This window comes from Fringilla coelebs (assembly GCF_963513975.1).
Source record: "Fringilla coelebs genome assembly, chromosome: 7".
Taxonomy (NCBI): domain Eukaryota; kingdom Metazoa; phylum Chordata; class Aves; order Passeriformes; family Fringillidae; genus Fringilla; species Fringilla coelebs.
Window position 1 is genome coordinate 35,379,987 of NC_140035.1, and position 26,785 is coordinate 35,406,771.

General features: G+C 46.5%; 1 protein-coding gene across 1 annotated transcript in view; it reads left to right on the forward strand.

Moving 5' to 3' along the window:
* VWC2L (von Willebrand factor C domain containing 2 like) overlaps window positions 1-26,785 on the forward strand; it is a 45,538-nt gene that overhangs the window by 9,251 nt on the left and 9,502 nt on the right. The window contains exon 3 of the mRNA XM_084209794.1: window positions 10,136-10,265. Coding sequence (XP_084065920.1) covers window positions 10,136-10,265 — 130 coding nt within the window. The remainder of the gene's footprint in view (window positions 1-10,135; window positions 10,266-26,785) is intronic.

The window sequence follows — 26,785 nt, forward strand, 5'->3', positions numbered from 1 at the left end:
AATCCATGGAATTTTCTTCCCTAGAGCACAGTAATACATGGGAGGCTCCAAAAGCTCAGAGCTCAGTGGTGCTGGCTGTGCCACACACAAGCTGTCTCAGAACTGAGCACAAGCCCCTGGTTTTAGTCACAGTGCAGAGCTCAGCCTGTACATGCAATCCCAAGGGATTGGTATTTCCCCAGTAAATATGACACAGGAATTGATGTGTGCCCAGCATTTGTACTGCCAGAGCTGAGGCTGGCCTTTCAGCGATTCACTCCAGAAAATAGCCCATCAGCTCTGCTGGCTTCCAGCATGGGGGCTGTCCAGGGAGCTGCTGAAGGAGAGTGGATATCTCTGCACAGCCAGTGGAGAAGCTCTGGCACATCCCTGCCCTCCCTTCGTGGCTGCTGGAACCTTACTGTTAAGAAAATGGATATGTAGTACCTGCAGGTGTTACCAGCTCCTTCCAAGAGTGGTAAAATCAAGTCTGAGGCTTTATTGTTGTGCCAGACAATGCTCAGTGGGGCCAAGGGAAGAACTGCTCATCCCTTGGCTCTCCCAAGCTGTTTGTCACCCAGGCTGTTTCTGTGGGGCTGGTGAGCAGGAGGTCCTCGGGTCATCAGCTTAGGAAGAAGGATGTCATCCTTAGAAACATTCACAGCTCATTGATGAGAAGGTTTTTTAGGAAACTATTTCCTTCCAGAGCAAGGGGAAGTGCAGGTATGTGTTTGTTGCCACTGGAATGTGCTCTGTGCAGAATTGCATTCATTTAAAAAATGCTCAGTCAGCCAATTATTCTAGTTACTGTTTTAAAAGCTGTAATTAGATAAGTTATGTAGTGACAATGCTCAGTCTAGTTGCAAAATAAGGATATGTGAGGCCTCCTTACTGTGTTCTGTGGTAATATTAGAGGTAATTCTTTGGGAATTACAGTAAAATCAGTATGCTTGGAGAAGTAATAGGGTTTGAAACAGCTCCTGAAAGCAGGGAATCTCTCAGTCTTGACTGTGATCGTGCCAGTCAGCAAAACCTTTCTGACTGAGAGTAAGCCCAGTGTGCTCCCTGTGTAAGCAGAGCCCAGTATATTCTCTCATCACAGATAACCTATTCAAACCTGATTTCAGTTCACATCCTTCCCAGCCTGTGCTCATAACCAAGTGATGACATCCCCTGAGGGACAGGAACCTCCCTGGCAGCTGCAGAAGGAACAGGACCAAGGTACACATCTCCTCCCCAGTGATGTCTGGTTGCATTATACCTTCCTCCATAATAGAAACTCAGTGTTTTATCAGTACATGGAGCTGATCTCACCATCTTCTCCCATCTCTCAGTGTGGACAAAGGAGGAAACAGCAGACTCAGGTATAGGGGAAGCACATGTGAAAGGGATCACCTTTCTGACCAGGTCCTCTGTTCCTTTCTCCCTGCTCCAGGAGGCTTTCTCCTGGATATGGCTCCTTCATTGCAAAAGCCAACCAGGAGGGAATGGAGAGCAGAAAGCTGCCAGCTGGGCTCACTTTCCTCACTTTCCTGACATTAAAAGGAGCTTAACAAAGGTGAAGCACACACAGACATTTTGTCTGTGTCCAAACGGGGCTGCACTTCACACACTGGAGCCATCTGTCATATCTGTAACCTTTCAGATGGAGTCCCCTTCCCTGGGCACTGGGCATGTCTGAACTAAAAAACTATTGTAATCGAGTCATAAAAATTACCACCAAAGTGACAGAGCCCCAGGGTAGGTGAGCTGCAACTATTGTAAGGAATAAAAGGAGACATATATCAAAGCAAAGAGAGCGTTCTCACGGAAGAAGTGCAAAGTCATGTTTTTACAGAAAGCTTTGCTACTGCTCTCCAGAGAGAAAAGCAACCACGAGACTGCAGATACACAGCGCTGGTGGAAGAAGGGCCAGGACTCGGCTCAAGGTTGTCTCTCTCATCAGCTAATGGAGGAGTCACTCTTCAGATCCAGACAGGGTTCCAGGAGCCTTTTAAACTCATCAAATTGTGTGTCACAAAGCAAATCTATGAGTACAAATCTCCTAAAGCCATCACAAGCCTGACTCATCAGATGTGGGCCCAGGATACCCAGGATGAGGTGCATCTTCTGTGCCCCTCATCTGCCTTTACTGATCTGTAGGGCTCCCCAGGAAAGTTTACAAAAGAATGGCAAGGATAATATTGTTCCTGATCATAGACAGGCATGGGAATGAGGAATGAGGGGAGAAGAAGAATACACAGCCTGGAGCAATTAGAGCATCCTTGTGCTTTTCCATCTCCAGAATCCAAGCCTGGTCACCAGCACGCTGCAAAGACTCTTGTGTTAGCAATGTTTGTGTGTGATTTGAGGGCTCCCGTAAAAACAGGATCTCAGCATCTGCTTCTGCTGCTTCTTGAAAGCCAGGTGCCTGGTTTAGCCAATCTGCAGTGTGGTGCAAGCATTTTTCAATTTTTGGATGACAAAGTTGATTTGTATTGCTAGGGCTCCATATAAGTAGGATACAGCTCCAATTTTTTCACTGCAGATAAATTATCTAATGACTTAATAGTTTTTTCCTGTTGCAAAGTCATTTGCAACCTGATGGTGTTTTCAGTGAGTGTGTTTGTCTATAATTACTCAACATATTGTTAATTTGAGCAACTTTCCACCTATGGAAAATCCAGGTGGTTACAGTTTTTTTAGTATAATTGATATTGTATCTCCACTAGCTGGCTAGATTATTTTTATTAAAATAAAGTGACAAAAATGAGAGAAATTTTTGCACTTTGAGGGGTTTTGTATTGGCACATACAAAAGAGCCTTTTACCAAATTTTTAACACAAATTAGATGGTTATTTATGCACTGCTTATAGTGAAAGCCAAGTGAGCAGCTCAGAAGAGAAGTGGGCAGGTTTCAGTCCCACCTTCAGGTGGGACTTGTTCACCAGCTCCTTCTCCACAAGTTTGGCACCTGCAAAATTTCTCAGCTGAAAGCTCTCTGAATTTTCCTGCAATCTTCTGCTAATCTGTCTGAGATCACAGGCAATTTCAATAACAATGAAAATGATTCTAATTTCTCCTCCAGGAGTATCTCTGATGAATGCTATCCCAGTTCTTCTTTTATTCCTCTCCCCTGGTTTATGACTTCCCACCTCAGCCATAATATGGAAGCCATTTTTGCCTCCAAATTTATTCATCAGGTCCTTTCAAACTTTCTTCCCTTTTTTTGCTTCCTGCCAATAAATTCCCCACCTGAAACTGCAGCTACAGGGATAATTTCCATAAGAATTGCCATTGTCCTTAGTGTCATTAAAAGTTACAGCTCATCTTAAGATGCAAGTGCCCAGTTTGACAGACGTCACTCTGCATCGCTCTGCTTTTCCTGCTGTTTTGTCTGCATCGGGCAGGATGCCTTCAGTCCAGCCTGTCTGACGGATTCTCTCTGTGAGTCTTTTGAAAACTAAAAGAGGGAGGGATTGACAGCAGCAATGGTTTTCAGTTTTCCTTTTCTTGTAGCCCAGCACTTGCAGGGGGTGGGACACATCCAGAGTGTAGGCAGGAGGTGAGTGTGGATACAGCTTGTGGATCTGAATCTGTGGCAGTGATGCCTTAAGTGTGCAGAGCTGCCAGCTGAGATCCATTGCATCCCGAACCACCTTGGCATCAGCAGAAATGCAGAGGATGGCACTTCCTTTTGAGGGGTTAGCACTTCTTCTTCGAATGTGTTCTTGAAGGGGGAGAAAGCCTTTCAACTCCATAATCAGTAAAACTGGCAAGAAGAGCATTTTTTCCCTTTGCAGTACCACCTAGAAGAGGAACGTCCTTACACCCCATGTCCTTTTTGGTGTTTGAAGGAGCTGGGAGCTGAAATGCCTGATTTTGGTTTGCAGTGGTACCCAGAGTCCTGGTATCCCTCTGCCTTTGCTCTGATGTGATGACTCCTTGGGTTTCCCCAGAGCTCAGAATCAAGCCCACTGGCTTAGTTTTGTGCTTATACCTCTCTATGTGTTCCAGTCAACCAAGCAGATTGCTCCAGTAATTCAAGCCATGCTGTAAATTCACCTGTTTGACTCTGAAGAACACCACAGGCCTCAATAACAGGTACACTTGATTCAGTGGAAATACTTGGCTTGTCTTCCAATGCAGCCCCTGCACGATGATCAGTAGGTGCATTGTAACATGATTAGATGGTTGTAAACACTTATTTTGTTCCCCAAAAGAAAAGGCAGTTATTCCATACAGTAGCTGTGAAGTCTGTGCTGCTCTGCAGCTGGTAGGAGCTATGTCTGGTTGTGAAGGGCTGTTGTGTGTCAGGCAGCACAAGAACATGGTCCTTATGGACCACTTCATGGGACCTTGGCAATGAGATGAAGCCTTCCAGGATGGGATTAGGGCACATCCTTGTACAAAACCTCTTCAGGCTTAGCTGTAGGAAGGAGGGGGAAGAGAGCAGACAAATCCTGATTCCTGCATCTCAGACTTTGAGCAGCATGGCTCCAGTAAAGATGTAAATCTTCTTCCATGAGGCTGAAAAACCCAGGTACAAAGAAAATGCCACACAATTCAAGGCCTTTTCTTGGAAAAGTGAGGAGAGGTCCTAAGTGTTAGGAAATGGCTGTGCTAAACATGCCTGGAGGAGCTGGTGTGCAAATTCATGGAGTGGAAGGTCTCCAGGAGTAACAGTTTTAATGATACAAGATCCACTGGCTCTTGAAATCCTCAGGTGCCAAACAGCACTTTAGTCTTGGAAGGCTGCATGGAAAATGAGCAGCATTTTCCCAGCTCCTGGAGGGGTATGAGCCTCAAACCCCAAGTCTGAGCAAAGCCAGCTGGAAGAATCCCAGCTGATCACAAGGAACTGCAGCCTTGAAACTTGGTCTGAGACATCTCCTGAGCTGGGTGACTTGGAAACCAGTTAGCCTGGTGAATGTGGCAGCAGAGCAGAAAGTGAGGGAAATGGCTTCTTATTGACTGACAGAACAAACAGGTGACCAAAAAATATCAGTCAAATGTCATCTTCAGGGTTTTTAGTTTGTCTTAGGTAAACCACTCCCTCTCCACCTCTCCAGAGCTGTTGTTGTAGGAGCAGATAAGAGTGATGGACAAGCAGACAGGAAGACAGAGAAATCCTCATTGCAGGCAGGCAAGAGGAGGGCTGCAAAATGATGTTTCATAGAAACAGATATGCTTCCTCCATTCACTCAGGGAGAGTATTCCCTACTTGGTGAGAATATAGAAAAGCCTTTTCCATGTTTGGGGCAGCAGAGGGGTGGCCTAGGCACTGTAACTATGGCCAGAACATGAGCTAAGGGAGAAATATGGAGATGAGGTTCAGTAAGTGTTTGCAACAAGAGAATTCCTATGACTAAATGAGATGACTGAGGTGCTTCTTGCAAGGTCTTGCCTAAGATCTTGAAGTTTTGTGTGTCAGTTATCAGTGTGATTGTACCAGCTGCTGTGGTCTAAAAATAATGTTTGATTCAGATCTCTTCAGCTGTAGAAAAACATAAAGGAGTAGATTTTAACATTCTGAGTTCCAAATTCAGATTTCCATTTTCTTCTCTCCACCTCTCCCTTATGTTTGGAAATAATTTGATCATGTGATCTCTCTGGCTGTCCACCAGTCCTTGTAGAGGACTTGAGGGCCTGCTCATAAAATAGACCTCTCAGAGGTATAAAATTTCTGTGGGTTCTTGAAACCTTGTAGCTGACTAAAGAAGGACCCATGTGGTGCCCAACATTGTAAGAGAGGAGTAGCTGGATGATGTTAGCAGTCGTAATTCCTGCGTGTGCTGGCATTTTCTTCCAAAAAGAGGGTGAAAGCAATGGGGAGCTGGTGTGTATGGGTGCAAGAGTGAGGATTAGGAGGTGGGGCACCCTTATCCTGGTTGGTTTCCCAATTTCCCCTGCTCAGGGTGAATCTTGTTTTTCATTCTGTTGCCTTTGCTGCCTTTTTCATGTGTTTGTTTATATCGTCTATCAAGTTTATCATTATGTGCTCGCACACATAAAATCTTTATTAGCCATGTGTATTTTCTATTCTCTGTTCTAATTTCCCTTCCTTCTTGCATTGTTAACAAACTCTGCTGATTGCAGATGTTTCCCATTTGACAGCACCTGAGACTCAGGTTTTCCAGCCACACAACAGAGGGAGTGCTGGCTCCTTCCTCCAGCCATCCTGAGGTGTGTGATGGGGCCATCAAACAGGATTGCCCAGGGACTGAACCTGCCCTCCCAGCCACACCTGGGCTCACAGTCCTCCTTGAGATCAGTAGAACAGAAGAGTAATAGAAATCGGGCTGTGATCTTAGGGGTGGTTATGAATGGGTTGTGCTGCTCCAGTCTTTTTGAAGTGACTGGCTGAAGGAGAGATTAGGGTCAGTGCAGAGACTGAGAAGGTCCCTTGTGCTCTGTGCCCCATTTCAGCTGCTGTTAAATGGTGCCCATGGATAGTGGATAGATGTCGGCCACGTCTGCTTCCCACCAGCTTGGCTTGACTTGGCCCCTGTGCTGAAACAACATCCAAGAAAGTATCACCCCGCTGGCTCTGAGGGTCACTGCTCTCACCCCCGTTAGGAGGGGAGATGGGGTATAAACAATTTCAGGGCTGCACTGGTTTGGCCAAGTCAAACTGCCCTACTGACTGATACCTTCTACAGAAGGGCTCAGCTTGCTTCTGACAGAGCCATTTCTGAAATCATACTGAGCAGTGCAGGACCATGGAATGGTGTGGACGTGTATCCGTGTTGTGGCTGGACATTGGGAGCATCCTTTCCTTTTGGACAGCGGTCAGTAGAATGTTTCTTTACCAACAGCTCTTGAAATTCTGCCTAATAAATCCTTCCCTAGAGAGTTTTATAAGAGATTATTCTGCCTTGGACACGGGAGTGAGTAAATTACCACCTTTTGTGATCCTTTATCTTAACACTCTTTCCAGAATATCAGTTTAAGGGACACAGATAAAGCATTTGCACTGTTCATCGGGGACAGTGTCCTCTCCCCTTCCTACTCCAAAAAACCCCCTGTGTTTTTTCAGTATCCTTCTTCAGCAGGGATGAGAGCTCCTTTTCTGGAACTGTTGTTTGAACTTCAATGGCTACATAAGTGTAAACCACCCCTCTTTCCTGGGGGATAAATCTTTAAATTGGGAAACAGGAAACCAAACTTAAGGACATCTTCTGCTGGTTCCCTGTTCTTCACTGGTTCCCAGTTTGTCCTTTTGCTGCTTGGGCTTTCTGCTGCCTGTACCAGTAGACAGAGGACTTTTTGGCCAGTGTCCCAGAATTGTTCCACAAGAAGGGTAGCACTAGGAAGAGTAATAGCTCAGATGCAGAGCCTGCAGACAACAGTTTCAAAACTCTCAATCAGTGTGCCTGGGGAAAAGTCCTTTCTGAATGGGCAGGGTTTGCAGATCAGATCCCAAAGCACATCCCATGGAAGACAGTGCCAAGGCTCTCATAAACCAAGAGGACAGGAGGCAGGAGTCCCCCATGGTGAGTGGCACTGACAAGTGACCATAGCAGACAGATAATGGAAGATCCTGGTGACAAGACCAAGTGGCTTGACCTTAATACAGTGAGGAGGAGGAGGGGGCAGGGAGAGGTCTGGTTCATGCCAAAGCAGCCTTTTCATCTGGTGGCTTAGGTCGAGCCTCTAATGGGGGAATGATGACTTAAGTTTTAGCTTTTATATTTTTCAGATTCTGTGCTGCTTTAGTGTGTAACTCTGAGCTTCATATTAAGTGTTAGGAAGCTCTTTTCATAGGGTAGGTAAACAACAATCCTTTTCCAGCTTGTCCAAGGACAACTGTTACAAGCTCCAGGCCCAAAAAGTATAAACAATGGTGAACTGAAGAGAGAAAAACAAGGAGGATGGGACTTCATAAGCTAAAGCTATACTTGGACAATTAACTCCAATATGCAAATGGAGCAGAACTTATAAAAGTGAGACACCCCGTGACCAGTTGTCCATTTTGTGACCATTTTGGTTCATGTGGGATGCAGCCCTGGCTGGGCTCTTGTGCTGCCCAAGGTGGATCCATGGAGGCCTTTGAATAAATCCCTACTTTATTCTTTAACTCTGTCTAGCCTCTGTTCTAGGTCAGCCTTCTCAAACCATCAGTTCACTGTGTTCTGCCAGGATGTGCTTTCCTTCCCTAATTGTGCGCAGCTCTTCCTGCTTGGAAAGCTGCTCTGAGCATCAAGCAACATCCTGCTTTGTCACAGTGTCATTTTCAGGCTGCACCACCAAGGCTGAGGCAGAAGATATGTGTGTCATGTCTCATCTGCTCAGCTGCAGAGTCATTCAGGGGCAATTTCTGCTTGTGCTGATCCTCTTTGAGCCCTGGATTGGGCTGCAGCCCTGGAAAAGCATCACTTATTCCTTAGCATTGCAGCCACTGGAGTAGTGAGGATGGCTACAAGCTCTGGAGGAGACGTCAGTGAAAGCTTCCACAAATCACAAGATCTAGTTCTACTGCTCCATATAATTAGTGATTAAAATGAGTAAAAACAAAGCAGCAATTTTCTTATTGATCCCTCAGCAAATAGCTCTGTCTGTTTTCTTCTGTATTGTTTCTTCTTATTAAATAGCCTTGAATAAGAAATGTCAGTCAAATGAATTTAGATTCCTGGTGCTTCAGACAGAAATCAAAGCAGGATTGAAAGAGGAACAATAATTAGAGAGAGGAATTCCACCTCCACACACTTCTTCCCTTGCTCAAGGAGTGCTGATTTTATCTAAATTGCCAAAGCCATGAGCAAATGAGAGGTGATGGGAATTATAGACTGCAGATGCTGAGACAAAGCAAGGGAAGCTTTAATTAGTGCATTTTAGGGTAGAAATAAATTTCCTGGGAATAAATTATTCGACTCAAGACACATGGAGCTTCTTAGAGGTGAACTGAAGAGCTTCTTACAAGCCACAAACAAGGCTCACAGGTTATATCTATCTTGTAGAAATGAGTGACCCGGCACTGAGGCCTGAAATACATCAGGATGAATCCTTCTTTCTTTGCATCCCACTTTATTTTCTAATATTGAGTAGTATTTTTTAATATTGAGGAATTCCCACAGCTGCAGATTCACATAAAGCAGAATTTTTCCCAATACCCACATTTACTCACTGAAATATTAGTGATGGATGCTGAGAAACTGGGAGTTACATATCGAACCTACTGGTACTGAAAGGAAGTTATTTTCTTTTCAATTCTCCTCTTATTCTCCTTCCTTAGCTCTGCTGCCATGCTTTCATGACACCAGCACACACATAAGTCACTGGGAACCTTAAAACACTGACCTTTCTATGTTTCCAGCAGATTTTCACAGCTTTTTAAAGGTTGAGACAGTAACAACTCTGTGCAATTTGGAGGTGGATAGAGCTTCCTGGCCAAATTGATGGTGCTGAAACAAAACCATTTAGCTGGGTGCTTTAATCCTGAATTCCCTGACTCAGCAGAATTACTCAGTCTCTCAATTATTTACGTATTTTATGTGGGAATGTTGCTCACAAACCTTGTTGGAGCAAGCAGGAGAGGGGCCAGGCTGAGATCTCGTGGCTGTGTTACAGGAGTGCTCACAGACCCCTGAGGCAGGTGCTGCACAAACACAAAATAAAATGAGTTTGCCCCTCCAAGAGCAACACTATTGTCTTCTGCCCTGAAAAGTGGGAATGAAAACAGCCCAGGAGGCTGGGGGATGGACAGGCCATCCCAGCAACACCCTTCCAACAGCTTGGGGGTGTTGGCAGTGGTGGTCTACGTGAGAGATAGGTATGGCCTGGAAAATCCTGTCCTCCCTTCCTGGAATGAACCACCACTCAGACTTTCCACAAATCCTGCTCTTCTTCTGGCCACACATGTAAGATAAAGCAGATGGGTACAGCAAGGTAGAACCTAGAGGCTGCAGCTCAATTTTTTTGGCAAAAGGACCTAAAATCTTCAAAGACCTTGCATTCTGCGTGGGAAAACAAGGCTGACGCTTGCTGGTTTTTCTGTTGTTGTGGTTTCCTATTTCAGCTGTTGCTCTTTTGTGCCAGAGGTTAACTTGTATCACCCATGATGAATGACTCAGTCAAGGGGTATTGAACGCTGATGTGTTTATCTTGTGGCGAGATGGGGATGTTGCAAACTTGTGAGCTGCGGGAGGCCATGGGCTAATTTGAGATTTGTTCCTAGCCCTCGCCATGCGAATGGTGTCGCTGCGAGCCCAGCAATGAAGTTCACTGTGTTGTAGCAGACTGCGCAGTCCCCGAGTGTGTCAACCCGGTCTATGAACCAGAGCAGTGTTGTCCTGTCTGCAAAAATGGTAAGAAAGAACCGTGTTGGCTTTAACAGAGGTACCAAGGGAACTTTTGATGGAAATGCTGTTACTGAGGTTTGCTTCCATTGGCATGGGCTGGTCCTTCTCCTGGTGCTCCGGTTATGGGGGAAAATTTAAGCTGCCCTTCCTGGCCTGTGTCTCCTCCTTGAGGCAGATGGAATGGCTGGCTTGACAAAGGTTTTAGGGGATTGAGTCCTGATGTCAGTGATTGTTGTTTCATTTCTTTGTTACTTTCTCAAAGTTACTCTAATGGAGAATCAAATACATGAGAAAAGAGAGGGTCTTTGTCCCTACTGTAACAAACCAATGGTGATTATCTAAGGCCAAGGGGAAACTCACCAAAATCAATGGCAGAACTTTTCCTGTGGCCGGTAAGATGCCCACCAAGCCCAGAACATTGTCAGTTGTGTGCTGGAGTCTCTGTGTACCACTGACCCTCATGGTCCTGCTGAAGTGATTTCATGAATTAGATTCATCAATACTTTCAAGAAATGTTTTGGAATGACTGAAAGAACCTCTTTGGAAAATAAATCTGTTTCCAAAAAGGTCTCCTGGGTCTTGTGCCACAGCCTGTACTCACGTCTCTGAAAAAGCACCTTTCTCCTAATGTAGATGTGAAGACAGATTAAAAGGTAAGGCAGCTGCACATAAACCTTTTCACAGCTTTCTAAACATGTAAGAAATGGCTACTTGGATTCATCTCCTTGTGTTTAGAATTCACTATCCATATATATTTGCTCCTACATACATCACTGCTGCTGGATAAGAGTAATGGTTGCTTTTGTACCTAAATGAAAATGTTGGTAAAGAAATAACATTTTCAACACATTTTCTGCTCTGTAAGACAGAGTAAAGGCAAAGAGTTGGAAACATAAAATACTTCTACTGAAGGAACTTGAAAAATTAAAAAATGTTTGGAAAATTATGCCATAAATATTACTTGAAATCCTGAGGTTTGTATCTGTATTTTTGTTCAAAAATATTTTGTCAGATTTTCATTGAGTTTTGTGTTTCTGTTGGAAAGCAGAAAATGTTTGTAGGAAATCTCATTGGTTTGTTTTTATTACTGAAGTTCAGAGGAGAGGTTTGTTACCCAGCACTGCGCACCACCTTTGTGTACAGCTGTGTTTGGGTGTGAGGTTTCTCATCACACTCACCAAGACTGGTGTCCTGGGTTGGTGACTCGGGGGTACCACTGGCTCTCCCCGGGCCTGTCACCGAGCTCAGACCCATTCACACCCCCACAAACACCTCTGGAGCTTGTGTGGCCTCTGTGTTCCTCTAGGGCACCATCCCAAATCCCCTCATTTACAGTGGCAGCACATCCCATCCGGTCTATGTCACATCAGTCCCACCTGTGAGCATCCCTGAGGCTTCCCAGGAGTGCAGGCTCACAGGGGCTTTCACAGCTCCAGGAGCTGCTACATTTCCCCACCATGGCCATTTCCCCCAGGACCCTTTGGGGGTTGGTGGCTTTCTGTGATGCTCCCCGACAGCCCTGGTGACCAGGGGTGAGAAGCATCTTTCTTCCCAGAACAGACGGGGGAAAGGGAAAGAGCAGCTCCTGCTGGTAGGACAAGGACAGGAGGACAGGAGGAAGATTAGCTGTGTGCTGAAGGGACTGTGGGACACAGTGAAGTCATTGGAACCCTCACAGGGAAACCAGGAGGCTTCATCCATGGTCTTACCAAATCTCTCCACTCCTCGCTTTACTTGTCTCTTGGGGATACACGTAAAGCTCTACATCTGAGACCTGTTTTAGGCAGGGATGTATTTCTCACCATCCCCTTCAGAACAGCCTGGATGCCTTGGGAATCCTGGTCTCTGGGGCTTGCAGCACAGCTCAGCCAGCGGAGCGTCATGGCTCTTCTTTGGCATGGAGGAGCATAGGGGTGCTGTGGGGGGAGCTGCACCCCTACTGGTGTCCCAGCCTGGCTGTAGGGAGGGAGACCCCTCAGCTGGAAGGGCTTTCTGCTCCTCCTACTGCTGCTGGGGATGACTGTCTTATAGCTGGCCCAAGCTGGCAGTTTTGGCCGTGTCCTTCACAATGGAATGAAGTGATTCCCACAGTGATAGGAATTGGTAGGCACCAGGGCAGTTCCTGTGTCGCGGGGAATCTGATGATCGCAGTTTGTTACTGCTCTTGGACGTGGCTGAGTGTGGCACACACCGTTCACCTTTCTCTTACAGTCTGGGAGATTAAAATGGAAGGAGCAGCCAATTCTGTGTCCCTTCCCATCTGAATCCCTCTGACACATCCTAATGAATGAGGAGCACAGTGTTTTCAGCTCTGTGTTCATCTTGAGACCAAAATTTTGTCTTTCAGCTCTCTGTTTCAGCCAGTCAATTAAAGCTCAGTTTCACAAATGCATGAAGATAACACAAGCTGACAGACCCACTTAAACAACCAAAACACTCCTTTTTAAATTTATTTTTTTCCTTCCATTCAGTAGCTTTTGTCTTCTGCTGAAGTGGTAAAGACACAGTGCCCTGTTCTGGTGTGATGAAAAGATTTTAGTCCCTGTGGTTGTAATTTCAGACTGACAAACAGAAGAGCTCAAGGGATACAGTTGTTGGGGGGGAGTAATCTCGGTGCTGCAAATCCTCAATTCAAAAGCTACCTCTTAAAATTTTGGTAAGGAAAGTCCTCATTTTAGGTTAAACACAGCCCTGCATTATTTGCTGCACTCTGCTAGGAGCATGGCTTGCCTGCTTGTTTAGTTGTTGCTGCTATTAATGAGAGAATAATTCTCTTCCCATACTGTCAGGTAGATTTTCATAACCTTATTACTTATGTTCTGCCAAGGGCAGAAATGCTGTGATTCAGTGAGCACTGGAACAGGCTGCCCAGAGAAGCTGTGACTGCCCCATCCCAGGAAGTGTTCTAGGCCAGGTTGGACAGGTCTTGGAGCAACCTGGGATAATAGAAGGTGTCCTGCCCATGGCAGAGGGTGGAAGGGGATGATCTTTAAGAGGCCTTCCAACCCAGACCAGTCTGGAATTCTGTGATAATGCAAAAATCTGTTGATTCTAACATTCCTGGCCTGAAGATTCATAGAAAGCCAACACTGATTTCTCTCCCATCATTTAAGAGCAGTCTGAACAAATGGCTTTGGAGATTTGTTCCTTCTTGGCCAAAGAAATGAAATTGTTATCTCGTGCCTCACTAACCACAGATCATTCAAGGCTGGCTGTTCCTGGCAAGGGATGCCACATTCCACACCGAGCATGCAGACTTCCCTGGGAGGCTCCAGTTTGGGGGTGAAGGAGGCAGAGGACATTTTCTCCTTCGTGTCCTATCATCCAATTTGTCAGAGTGGATTTTAAGGGCGATGGCTCCAGGTGCTGTGCAGCATTTCTGTCACAGAGATGAAAGGTCACTGGATTTCACGTTTCCTGGTAGTGACAGACCGCAGAATTATGGCCTCGAGTTGTTCTTTCCAGTCCCTGTGACTTCTCCAGACAAAAGTGTGTCACTGCTGTTAACTCTCTCCTCTGCGGGATCTCCAAGTGGGTGACACTGTGACAGTCCAGCTCATGGTGCCACCACCTCTGTCCCTCCTGCCCCAGGTTCTGCAGGAGTTCTGTGAGAACATCCCCCCACTCTGCCTGTGCCAGAGCCAAGATTCCCAGCGAGGTCTGCATGGCCAGGGCTGTAGAGGTGCCTGTGTGGTGTTCCTGAGCCCTTCTTTCCTCACCCTGTGCTCTTCATTCCCAGACCTCTGCTTGTCCCTCCCCATGAACCCATCCACTGCTGTGGAGTGAGCCCTGATGTTGGGGTGTGTGTGTTTCAACTCCCTTTCTGTGCATCACTTGGAGGTTGCTCTTCCCATTTCCTTCACCCCTTTGGATGTGGTCTGGGAATGATGCAGGATGCTGGGATGGGGAAAATTCCCACTGTATCATCCCTCACATCGCTTCATCTGGTTTAATCTGTGATCCAGATTAAATGGGTTCCTCTGCTTTGCCAGCTCCAAGCAACTCTCACCTACTGCAGTGCACAAAGGAAGAAATTCCCTGTGGTTCATTTTCTTGAGGGATGAACAAAACAAATATTATAAATTTTTGGGTTAGGGTCTGGTTTTGCCTCTAAATTAAGTTTTGTTGTCACCAATCCTCAACAAAAGAATTTGTTACCCAATGAGCCAGATAAAAGCTAACACGTCCACAGTGAAATATTTCCTGGCAAGCGTGCTTACTCAGCCTGGGCTTCTGAAGACATTCATGATGGAATACTAGGCAGCAGGAAGACATTTTGTAGATAATCTGTCACTGAGTCTTTAATTAAAGTTTTAAATTATCACAATTGATACAGATTTTCAAGTAAAGAGGCTGATCCTGCCATCCACACACAAGTAAAAGATCCCTTTGACCTTCAACAGATTTTAGATTGGTAAAATAGCATGTCTTCATGCAAAGCTTTTGTGGGTATTTATTATAATGTGGTATAAATATTAATAAATCCCTACAAATATCTTCATATTTGAGGGCATGAGCACAAATGGAGCACAAATGTGAGTAAATAATAATTTATTTCCATGCATATAAACCCACACTTTACCTAAGCTTCTCTCTTAATTTACTGAAATATAAACTCAGTGCTCATTATTTCTCTGTTGGAGTTAATTTGAAATAAGCATTCTGCACCCCAGCCTGATCCTGCTGTAACACAGTGTGTCTTGCTCAGGAGCCCCCCAGGGATTTTCCCAGCCTGTTGAAGTCTCTCCTTTGGCAAACAAATCCGTGTTACAAATGTCCCTGAGTGAGCCTTGCATGTCTCTGTGTGGTATAACACCTGGGGGCAGACCTTTGATGCTGCCTTTTCTTAGCAAGGGCTATGAAGAAATGCATTTTTTCTGAGTGGAAGATGTTTGGGAGTGCCCAGGGGGCGTCCCTTTGGAAAAGCAGTGCTGTGGGCAGTGGGGCACTTGGTGGCTGGGCATGGGCCAGGCTGTTCCTGTCCTGCCCAGCCAGTTCAGAGGTGATTCATTTCCATTCCCAAAGTAAGCAGGGCTGGAATGCCTGGATGCCACAGAAAGAGGCACTGGCAGTGCAGTCAGGGAGCTCTTCCTTCCCAACCAGGGACAGCCAAACCCCTGCCCAGGGATTGCCCTGGCAGGGCAATTGGAACTGTTCACTTTGCAAAACCCTTTGGGATTTTGCAGGACAAAAGGCCCCATCTCAATGTAAATCCTAGTAGGTGAAGGTGATGGATTAACAGTGCATGTTGGTAACCAGTATTGACAAAAACCCTTCCCCACGTGGTCTCTGTTGTTCCAAGTTCCAAATTATCGCTGTCATGAAAAGTGCCAAGGTTTTAATATGGAATAATCCAGTGCATAAATGTGGCTTGTTATTTATCTGCAAGATGTGGATCGCTGAAGCTCCAGGTCATTGTTTTGGAAAGCTTCTGCTTCCAACTTGATCAGTGACAAAAAAAAAAATCAAGGAAGCATGGAAAAAAATTACTAAAATTTGAGGAAAAAAGAGGGAAGGATTTGGGGACAGGATGTTTTGTCTGCCATTTGATTAAATACAACTGTTGGAGGATAAAGGCAACACAGAAATTGTGGCAAGAGGATGAGAGAAGACTTCATGTTCATTTACTTTGTGGAAAACAGTGATTTGGAGCCATGGGGAGATCCCTTTAGAGAAAAAAAAAACAACAACAACTAAATAAAATTCCTCTTCTAATTTATTTCAGAAATTCCTGAAATGGCCAGATTTTAAGATTGCACTTAAACCCCGTTCAGTCCCAGTCTATGCAATGTGCTGGTTGGTTGTGCAGATGCAAGGGAATGTGCCCAGCCAAGGAGAAGAAGTGCTCCCCACGCCGGATTTTGCTGGACTCCACCATCCTCTCCCCAGGTCCTGGCAGCTGAGGCATTAGCATAGCATAGCCTCATCACCCTGCATGGCTGGGAATTACTGATGGCAGCCAACTCTTGGGGCACTTGGTCACCCCCAGGGCCACCACCCCCTTCAGGTGTCAGCCCGAGGGGCCACGGGAAGGACTGGATGATGCTCTTTGTGATGACCAGCAGGAGTGTGAACTGTGGTGCCCTCTTAGCTCAATGGAAGCAGTGATTTGATTACCAACAGAGGAAAAAAAGGAGTGATTTGAAAGCTGGTTGAAGATCAAGACTGAAAATGAAGAGGTGTATTTGGGGCAGGCAGACACCAACCTGACAAAATACTCCAGTGCTTGCTTTACTGTTCCTTGAGAAGTCATTTCCCTGAAACTGATTTTCAGTGGAGTTCGTCCATCTGTTCACTTCAGGCCAAGGGGTTAAAGGCATGTAGGTGCTGAACTTGCTGGTGAGAATTAGACACAAAAGCATCTGCCATGAGCTAGATCCTCCATTGCTTTGGAAATCTCCAGCACTTGGATTTCCAGATGCTCAAATGCCCTGCTGACTCAAGATTGGTCACAGCTGTTGGAAGAGGCCTCTATAACAGTGAAAAGCTTTGGAAAAGCTGAAAGCTCCAACGTTAACCATCCTGATGTTAGACAGCATCAGGGAGGGCTGAGTTGAATCTGCCACCTAATGAAGTTTCAGAGAAGTGAGACTGAGAGCGATGAGGGAGAGGAAAAGCCTTTAGAGAACAAAAAAGCCCTGAACTGAGCAGCACTTAATGTGATTAAGCCCATCCCACAGCTCAGTGCTCACACAAAGCTGGGGTGCTGGGCTGTGCAGTGGCAGGAATGCTGCTGAAGAGCTCCATTCCCAGGGAGCTGCAGCCTGGAGCCAGCAGGACAGCAGCCCCTGAACCTGGTGTGGTCACCTGCACGGGTCACCTGCTGCTTCCCAAGCCTCTGTGCTCTCTGCCCCTGCCCTGCAAGCAAGAAAGGGATAATTCACGAATTAGACATGGCAGGAAAAGGCTCTGCCTGACTGCTGAAGGCCAGGCAGGAGCTGAAAGCTGCTAGCCTGAATCAGTACCCCAGGTCCTAACCACGCTTCTGTGCTTCCACCACCGCAGAGTTCAGATGAATGTAACAGGCACCCTGAGGAGAAGGGTCAGGGAGGAGCCATTTGCAGGACAGGACCAGCTCCAAAGCTCTCTTTCAGCAGACACTGCTCTCAGAGATGTGGGAAACATGTTACCTGCTCTGCATTACTCTTCAAACTCAGAAATATTTATGAAGAAGCTTTTGCTCATCATGATTGCTCCCCCTTGGGGAGATGTTGCTGAAGTTTGTGTGCACTAGCCCGTGAGAGTGGTAGTTCAAGGTTCACTATCATCATGATCGTGTCTTGTAGAGAAGGGCTGGGTTGGGGTTTTTTTTTGAGGGGAGGGAAGAGCTCCTAGATTCCAGTTGGGAAGCCAGGTTCCTTTGCAGAACACAAGGAGCCTGGGCAGTACTGAAATTAAAGCAGGCATTGTGTTGCTGTTCCCCACCTGGTTCCTGGTGTGACTTCAAAATACCAGAAGTGACTTTATGATCCAATGACATTGCTGGAAACCACTTTGCTGCAAGAGAAGCTGAAAGCCAAATCCTGTGTCGGTGTCACATGGTGTAAAACACAGCATTATTTTACTCTGATTTACTCCAGCTGAGGATGTGACCTGCTGATACCTCTGGGGGCTCAGAGGCACACTGCAGGAGGCTGGGGTGTTTTGCCATGGCCAGGGTTCTGAAAGGATTAGAGAGGGTTTGCTTTGGCTGCTCTAGAAGGTTGGGATTGTGAAGCATGTCTGTGTGAGAAGAGTGGCAGACACTGTCTTCATGTATTTCTAATTTGATGAATGTTTAATGCTTCTTTATTGGAGCCTACACATGTGTAGAGTAGAGGTCTTTAAGAAGGGGTTGACTTATTTCAAATAATTTATGTCTGAGCTGCTCCTTTTACATGAAATGCAGACTTTACAGAGCAAAGAGACTGTAATGAAAATATGAATTAAAGATTAGAGCTAAGCAAGTCTGAGAACACTCAGAATTAAGAAAGACGCTTACAAGTTTTCTCCTCCTGCTTCCTTTCCTTCCCTCCACCTTTCCTACATCTCCATCCCCTCTCCTTTGGCAGGGTGCTGCATTCCAGGGCAGCCTTCTGTCCCTCCCACATGGCACAGCTGGGTGAAGGACAGCAGGACATACAGTTACTGTGTGGCCATACACCACCCCAGCCTGTCACTTGCCAGCTCACCCATCACTTTGCCTGGAGAGACTAAAAAGGGGGTTGAAGGTGTGTGTTTCTTCATCTCTCTCCCTGATTTGCTGGTGAAGTGCATCACCTGGGCAGAACAAAAATTAGTGCAGTTTTTGTGGAGCCGTTTGCCAGAGGGACCCTCAACGTGGTGCAGCACAGCCAGGGGAGGGTGCAAGGACACCGCGTGTGGTGGCAGTGGTGCTGCTGTGTGACAGGGGCGGAGCTGTGCTGCCTGTGGGAGCTTCCTGCAGGACGGGGAGGGGCTGGGACAGTGCCAGCCATCACAAAATTCCCTGTAGTGCAAGGTGCTCTGCTGTCCACAAACATCAGCATCCATCTCCTTCCCCCCTTGGCCCACCCCCCTCGCTCCCAGCTGCCTTCCTTCGTGCTCTGCCTTTGCACAGGTGCCTTCAGCTGTCATTGCAGGTCACCGGGCCCAGCACCAGGGCACTGCTCCTGCAGCACAGGCTGCAAAAGAGTTGGGCTGGTGCAGGGCTTCCTTTCTTGCTCTCCTTGTTTGTGTTTTCTGCAGTGTTGGTCTGAATTACTGCCCAAGACTGAAGAGCTTAGGCTTGGTCATGAGCAAATAAAAGCCTGGTGGGAACGAGGAGAGGATGTTGCTTTCTTTGCTGTGGCTCATGGGGTTGGCCTGGGTCAGTTCTTTGAAGCTCTGGCCGTGTTGGTGCAGCTCAAGGATAGAGGAGTCACCCATGTGACTCTATCAGCCCTTTGTCATGGGAGGTGAACTCCAGGATGTCCATGTTCCACTTGTAGCCACTTCTGGAATCATTATCCCCTCAAGGAGTTCAAAGGAAAAGGAGTCCTTACGGACCAGTACCACCATTGATGCAAACTGGTGTAACTCATTTACATCAACTAACCACAATCTGTCCCAGTTACAAATGTTTTGTGCCAGGTAGTGCTGGTAGGGAAGCAGTTTGTTAGAATAAATTGGAGCAGGAGCTGATGCTCCAAAAAGAGGAGTGCTGGTGTCCTGCCCAAGGATCTGTTGGGAACGGTGGGTCTGTGTGAAGAAGAGCACACAAAGTTCTCCCCAGACTGTCAAAGTTCTGACTTTTTTCACTGCAGCTGCCTGAAAGTATTTGAAGAAGATGGGAATATGTTGGTCAGAAAATGCTGACTCACTGAAACCTCCCTGGGAAAAGGGCCAATTACAGCAAACTCGCTGTTTGTACGTTAGAAAGGTTTGGGAAAAAAACTGGAAGTGATGAGATGCCCCATTTAATGCTTTCAGAACAAACTCCCTCAAATCTGGGAGGATAAAAGGTGGTTTTAGATGTAGATCTTTATTTTATACTTTGGAATATTTCAATGGAAAAGACAGAAACAAAGGGGCTTTTTGCCTTGTTATTTCAGACAGCCTGCTCTGGTTTTTACTGAAAGCAGAAAGTGTTTGCACCTTTGACTTTCCCTCCCCAGGTGAGAGGGAGAGGAATAGGAGAAATAGCTCTGTCTGTGATGGGAAATGTCCTTCCTCTTGGCTCTCCCTCTTACCTGGGTAGGTAACCAGGTCCAGGATTGATGGAAGCTGACAAGGAAAATGGAAAGGGACTGTTTACAAAGGGCTGGAGTGACAGGACAAGGGGGAATGGCTTCCCACTGACAGAGTTTAGACATTTGGGAGAAATTCTTCCCTGTGAGTGTGGTGAGGCTCTGGCACAGAGCCCAGAGAAGCTGTGGCTGCCCCATCCCTGGGAGCTCTCACCACATACAGAAGGGGCTACAACACCCAGGCAGTGATTGATCCCCCCTAACAACTGCCTGTGCTACAAGGAAAGCAGCAAGAGGGAATTTCTTGTTACTTTTCAAGCTGTGCCAAACAAAAAAGAAATGTTTTATTACAGGCAACATCGAACTGTAATTATTAAATTGGAAATTAAATGGGAAAGTGTGTTAAAGAATGAAAACCTGCCCACGACAGTAACTATTAGATATATTAGCTGTGTTTTGTACAGAAACTGCTTTTTGTCTTGGCTACATCATGCCCCCCAGAGAGTAAACACGCTGTGATCCAGTCCCTCAGGCTGGTGGAAACTGGCCTGGCTGCCTTTCTCCAAGGGAAACATCCAGGTTTTGTGTGCAGCTGGGGATCTGCCCCCCTCTCATTCATCATAACAGCTGGACAGTGAAGGTTTCACATGCAAAAAGAGTCAGGGCTAATTCCTGTGCCTGCATAAGCCCCTCCTTGGTCAGTGCCACCCCTGCCCAAATGGTTATCTGGGTTTCCTAGTTGGATCAACCCCTGAAATAAAGGTGCCTACTTCTCTTTACAGATTTAGCCTAATTCTTATCTGTGGATCTAAAGGCTAGAGGGGAGCTGCTGAGAGAGGAGTGGCCTCCACAGAAGGCATTACAACCCCAACAAAAAACACCCAGGACTTTCCTCGCTCCTCTGTTGTGTGCACAGCATTTTTGCAGTTTGCACTGCCCCTTCTCCTGTGCTTGTTTCCTCCCTCTCAGGGGAGTGCTGCCTGTGCTCTCCCTCTTGGCTTCATGTGCCCAAGCTCCTCTTCTACGCAAGGGTTAAAGTAGCCACAGATGGCAGGAGAGGAGAGCAGCAGCTCATTAAGAGCAGTGTGTGACAGGCTCCTGGGGGATGCTGACAGGCACCATCAGTCTGCCCAGGCCAACCTGTGCCCAACAGGCCGGGCTCTTCCACCCATGGAGGCACCAGCCTTCCAGAGCCCTGTGGGAAAGCTTCTCCTTGCTGGAATAGGGCTTGCCAGACATGAAGGCTCAAGGTGCATCAAGAAAATGCGTGCCTTTTGTTCTCCTGACTGAGGTCTGGGATCTCTAGACACAACGTGCCCTGGCACAGGAAGTGCTGGCACAGGGAATCTGCAGGAAGCCAGGGATTGCAGGAGCTTGTTCAGTGTTGGCTCCAAGGTGGGGCCAACCCAATGGTTCTCATCACTGTGTGCATTAATAGGGCACAGCTGTGGGGGTCAGCAAGACATCACTGACTTTCTGTTTTCCACTTGTCTGTTGGGCAAAAATAATTAAATAAAACCCCCCACATAAGCTCATCATGTCACAAACTTCACCAGAGGCTGAGGTGGGAGCAGCAGTGGGTCTGGCACTGCTGGCAGGCCTGGCACTGGGCAGCATCCAGTAGGAATCCTGACAAATGCCATGGGCACTGCATCCCAGCAATGTGTCCCACGTGCTGCAGTGGCTCCTCGTGCATTCACCCCACAGTGGCTGGCTGAGTTTCTGCATTTCTCAGCTGAAATCAGCTGCTGTGTCAAGGATTTTGGTAGTACACCCAGGAGGGGATCTCTGGGGCAGGGCAACATCCCACACACATCAGCACCCACAAATCATCACAGAAGAGTTTGGGTAGGAAAGGGCCTTAAAGATCATCCAGATCCATCCCCTGCCATGAGCAGGGATGCAGTAGCAGTGTGTCCCATTGCTGCTTTGACTTAGGGCAGGCAGGCAGCCCCTGTGTTAGGGGTGACATTTTCCTTCTTTTAGTGTCTCCCTCTGTGCCAGACATGTATTTGTGCCCCTCATGTCACCCTGCCTCTAACATTTTACAAGACCTGTCCTAGTTTTTCTCCAAAAATTTGCCAGTTGAGAAATAAAGACAAGAGAGTGTATTCTCTGAGTCTGGCAATCACTTCATGGCCCAGGGAGAAAGGATGAAAATAAGAGTCAAGGAGAGGATCTCTCTCAGAAGCACTGGGGCAATGCTGTCTTCAAAACAAACATTTCCCTGGCTTCCTTCAGGGGCTAAAACTGAGACAGAAAGAAACCAACAGTGTAACTTCTGCCATTTGCAGGTTCTCTTCTTCCAACGGCCATGTTTGCAGAGTGCTTTGCTCGTTGTGGCAGTTTTGGCTATTGCAGCCATGTGTACAAGGAACCATCTGGAAATCTGTTCCCAGCTTTAAGTGCTAACAGGGACTTGTGTTCACTGGGCCATGTTTGCTTGCTGGCTTCAGCAGCTCCACCTTGAGCACACTTGGGCTCCCCCTTGTACCCCAACAAGGCAGGGTCTGGGTCCAAGCCTGTATCAGGGCATGCACAAAGCCTTCAAGCCTCCCCAGGAATTCCACCCTCTTTTAGTTGCAGGGTTTGGAGTGGTTCTGGCTTTTGGGGTGTTTGTTTTCCCATCTTTTTTTACTTCCCATGGCTGTTGAGCTCAGCTTTTGTTTTATGTGTTCAGGAGTACAGGAGTGTGTTTCATTTTCCAGATTAGAAAATGCTCAGAGGTATAATCAGGTCCTTCCACAGTATTTAATTATCCATAATTAAAGGCATCTACACAAAGCAGCAGATTTTCAAAGACTATTCCTGTGTTACATTGCTAATGAATTAAGTAATTAATTGGCATTGAAAAAATACAATAGGAAACATCAATCTTTTAAAGTAAAGCATTTTTCAGGGGTTTTATGAAATCATTAACTCATATCAGGTCAGTAGCTGTTCTAATGTCTAAATCCCTCTTCTGGCTTAAAAAGAAAATCTAAGGCACAAAATAAATGCAGGAAAAACAAGGCAGGGAATACTAGCTGAAGAGTGTGGGAACACTCAGAAATGGGGAATTTTTGGGTGTCATTGTCCCTCACTTGGCCACCCTGTCCCACAGTTCCTTCCCTCTGCCAATAAGGTGAACCAATTCCCATCAGACTTGAGAAGGCAGTTTGCAGCCTCAAAACCTTCCTGTTGCTAAGTCAAATCCAGTTTCCTGCTGGGTTTAGTCTGAATAACCTGCATCCCCTCATGAGCCCCCACTGCCTCTGTGCCTCAGTTTTCCCAGTGCACTTCCCTGTCCCAGGGGAAGGTGGGAGGATAGCAGGTTGAGAGCTGAACAGATGCTGTGGTGCCCCTGAGACCAGAGGGTGAGCAAGAATTTAATCTGGGAATTAATAAAAACAGACTGCAGAGAAGGATAACAAAGCATTTGGGAAGTTTGGGCAGGAGGGATGCAGAACCACGTGTATGCAGCTTCATTTTTCCATAGCCTTTCATCATTCCCAGCTGTTACCTCACAGAACAGCTGTCCTGTCCCAGCACATCAGCACAACATCACCCCTGCAGAGAACAAAGGCCCTCCTGCACTGTGGTTATGCCTTCCATGGTGACACCCAGGGTTATGAGCAAAGGAAAGGACCTTCCTTTTTTCACTGGCTGATTCCATTAAATGCAGCTGTTCTCATGCAAAACCAGCACCACTCATTTTATTTCTGTCACCAGCCAGACTCTGCATGCCACCATCTGAAAGTATCCTGCAAATGCCATGGACACCCTTCAGTTCAGGGAGTGGAACAGCATGGGAAGGGCAAAACCTGGGACAAAACATGGATTCCAGCTGCTTCTGCAGCTGCTGGAGAAACCAGGGCAGGTGCTGGCAGAAGTGTTTAAGGGCCTGTTTATTCCAGAAGCACCAACCTCCAAACGGTGTATTCTGTCCATCAGACCAAGGTGTGCCCATCCTTGCAACGCTTCGATCTTCCCTTCTGTGTCCTCAAGATCCACCCACCTGTCCTGCCCATTCCATTCCCTGCTCCTCCTGTTTCCTCAGGAGATGCAGATTTTGGCACAGCAGTGCCTCGTCCTGTCTCTCTAACACCAGGCTTAATGGTTGGGGTGGGGTCAGGGAAGATGTTTTCCTGATTTTCCTTTTCTGTGCCACAGGCAAGTAATTAACTTCCCCACATAAGCGAAGAAATACTGTTTCTGCCATTGTGGTTATCCTGTTTCTATAAGTAATCAATCATTTGTATGGATTTGCATAGAAATGGGAGCTTGGCCACTGCAGCCCATCCTAAATTTATAGGGATGAAAACAAGCAGATCCAAAGGCTGATACTGTTAAACCCCCCCCCAGGAGATCCATCCTTTGACTGCAAGGGGAACCTTTGCTGACTGACTTTAATTTTTACCATTAAATTCCCCTTTCAGATGAGTCTTACCTGCCCATGACCATCATATCTGTGTCCATCATCACAGAGGGCAGGAGGGTGGGAATAGTGCTGGATGCCAGGGAGATGGGAACGGTGGTGAAGGCAGCAGGAGATGGGTTCTGCCCAAAGTCAGTAGCAGAAAACCCAACAACTCAAACACAAGCCAAGAGCAGGAAGAAGTGGTTTCCACAGCAGCTCCTCCCTTACATGCAAAGTTTTATCTTTGCTCTGAACTCCCATTTCTAACACAACGCCGCATTCAAAACCACCATCAGAAAAATCTGTCACCAGGTAGGGAATGCAAGTGGGACTGTGCTGGTGCCCTCAAAGCATCACATTCATGCCATGATGGCAGAAAGGCCTGAGGGCATTTTTCCATCAGCTGACCCCATCCCACAGGGATCTGGACTGCAGAGCTGCTGTTTTCCAGACAGCAGCTGGAGGCTGATCCCAAGCATGCGGTTCCCCACAGCTCAGGAAACCCCCGCTACCCTGGCAGGGCCTTTGTGCCAGCAGGCACCGACTGCCACTGCAGCATCACCTGGTGCTGGGCTGGGTTTGCAGCACCCTCCACCTCTAAAGGAACAACTCAGACAAATGTGTAGCAGTCTTGGTTCTTCCCTACATTTTTTTGCTCCTGTTTGATACAAAATGAGCCCAGTCAAAGTTTCCATTTCATTTATGACTGATCTGAAAAAATCCCCTCACCCCATAAAACATCACGCAGCTGTAGTGACCAAGTTAGATTCAATTCTGGCTTTATATTGAGTTGACATGAAGCCAGCTCTCTTCCATACATCATCTGTGATTGCAGTTAAGCATGAAATACTGTTTTAATTCTTACACCAAATGTGGGATCTTTTTTCTGAAGAAAAAAAGACATAAAAATGTTAAAGTGGGCCATAAAAATCATTATATTTTCACACAAAGCGCAACCAAGAGGCGAATAAGTTGGCTAAACTCTCACAAGACCCAGGGAAAAAGTCCTGCTTGTTATTCTTTTGTTGTTAACCTGTGCCTCTGAGTGGAGATACCTGGGCAGGGACCACAGGCCTGGTGCTTTGGCATCCAGGGGCTATCTGGGCCCCTGTTTCCCTACATCAGGGTGTCCTCCCACACCTGCAGGGACCAAGAGCTGCTGCTGCCTGCTCCCTTACAGTGTCCCACACCACTGCAGGGTGAGCATGCCTCCTTGGATGAGTTTGCTCCTCTGCATCCCAGTTCCTTTCTTGGGCAATAGTGCCTGCAAGGGCACAGTCCCTGGGACTGAGCCTGTTCCATGGCACACATTGTTCTGTGGCTGCTGCTGGCACCTGAGCCAGTGAGGTGAAGGCAGCACAAACACTATAGCACATTATGCATGCATTTATTTATTTTTTTTTTTATTCACTTAAAGGTTTAGTCTCTAGAAGGTCCAACTTTTCCTCCCTTCCTCCCTTTGGCTGTTGATTTTACTTGTAATATTGTTAGCTGATGCAGTAGTTTAATGGTAGTTCTATTCATTAATTTCTTTTAAATTAATCTCTTTGATACCAGCTCAAAAAAACCCACCTCACCTTTTAATGTTTGAAGCATTAAAAGAATGAATGTACCTTCAGTGCTGTTGGAATTCATTTTGGGAAGTATCCATTTAGACAAATTTTTGAAAGCCTGCCACTTACCTGAAAGGTTAAAATTACCTCAGAGTAGCTTTCATTGCCCACAATTACAATCTACCTGTATTTAAAAAAGAAATTGATGCTATTTTCCCAAAACTTTATGCTGTCTGCAAAAAGATTTTTAAGAGCTAATCCTGTTTGTTTGCTCAAGTAAATGCTGAAACACAGATTTCTCCTTTAATAGATGGTTACTGCTGGCTTTGAGGTGTTACAGTTTTCCTCCTCCAGCCCAGAGTGGGCACACTAAAACCTGGTTGAGAAAATCTGCTTTGGATGCACAGTTCGTGCCTATGCAATGCTGGGCCCTTTGCCTTTGCAGTATTTTTTACTATTTTTCAGTGCTGATCAAGGTATTTGCACACAGAGATCCTTTTAAAATGAAGAGGAATTTGGTATGTAAATCCCATAGGTGACTTTGAAAATACCAACCTGCATTTTACACTAAAAGGAGGGGGGAAAGCCCTGGATTTACAGATGAGTCTGAAGCACTGGGAGTTGCTCTTGTGCCATCTGGGAGCTGATCCACGTGCTGGCTCCTCCAGCCAGGTCACTTCAAGGCTGCCCCCGTTCAGGTGTATGAGTCAGCAGAATGAATAAAGGGTTACAAATTTGATACCTATTAATTCCCACTGCAGCAATGCCTAACCCTGCTGGCCAGCAGTCCCTAACCCACAGCTGGGTTAGAAACCCAGTCAAATGGGCAGACTGGGACTGGAAGCTTTGCTGGGAGCTCTAAGTGCACTTGGATATGCCCCCAGCTCT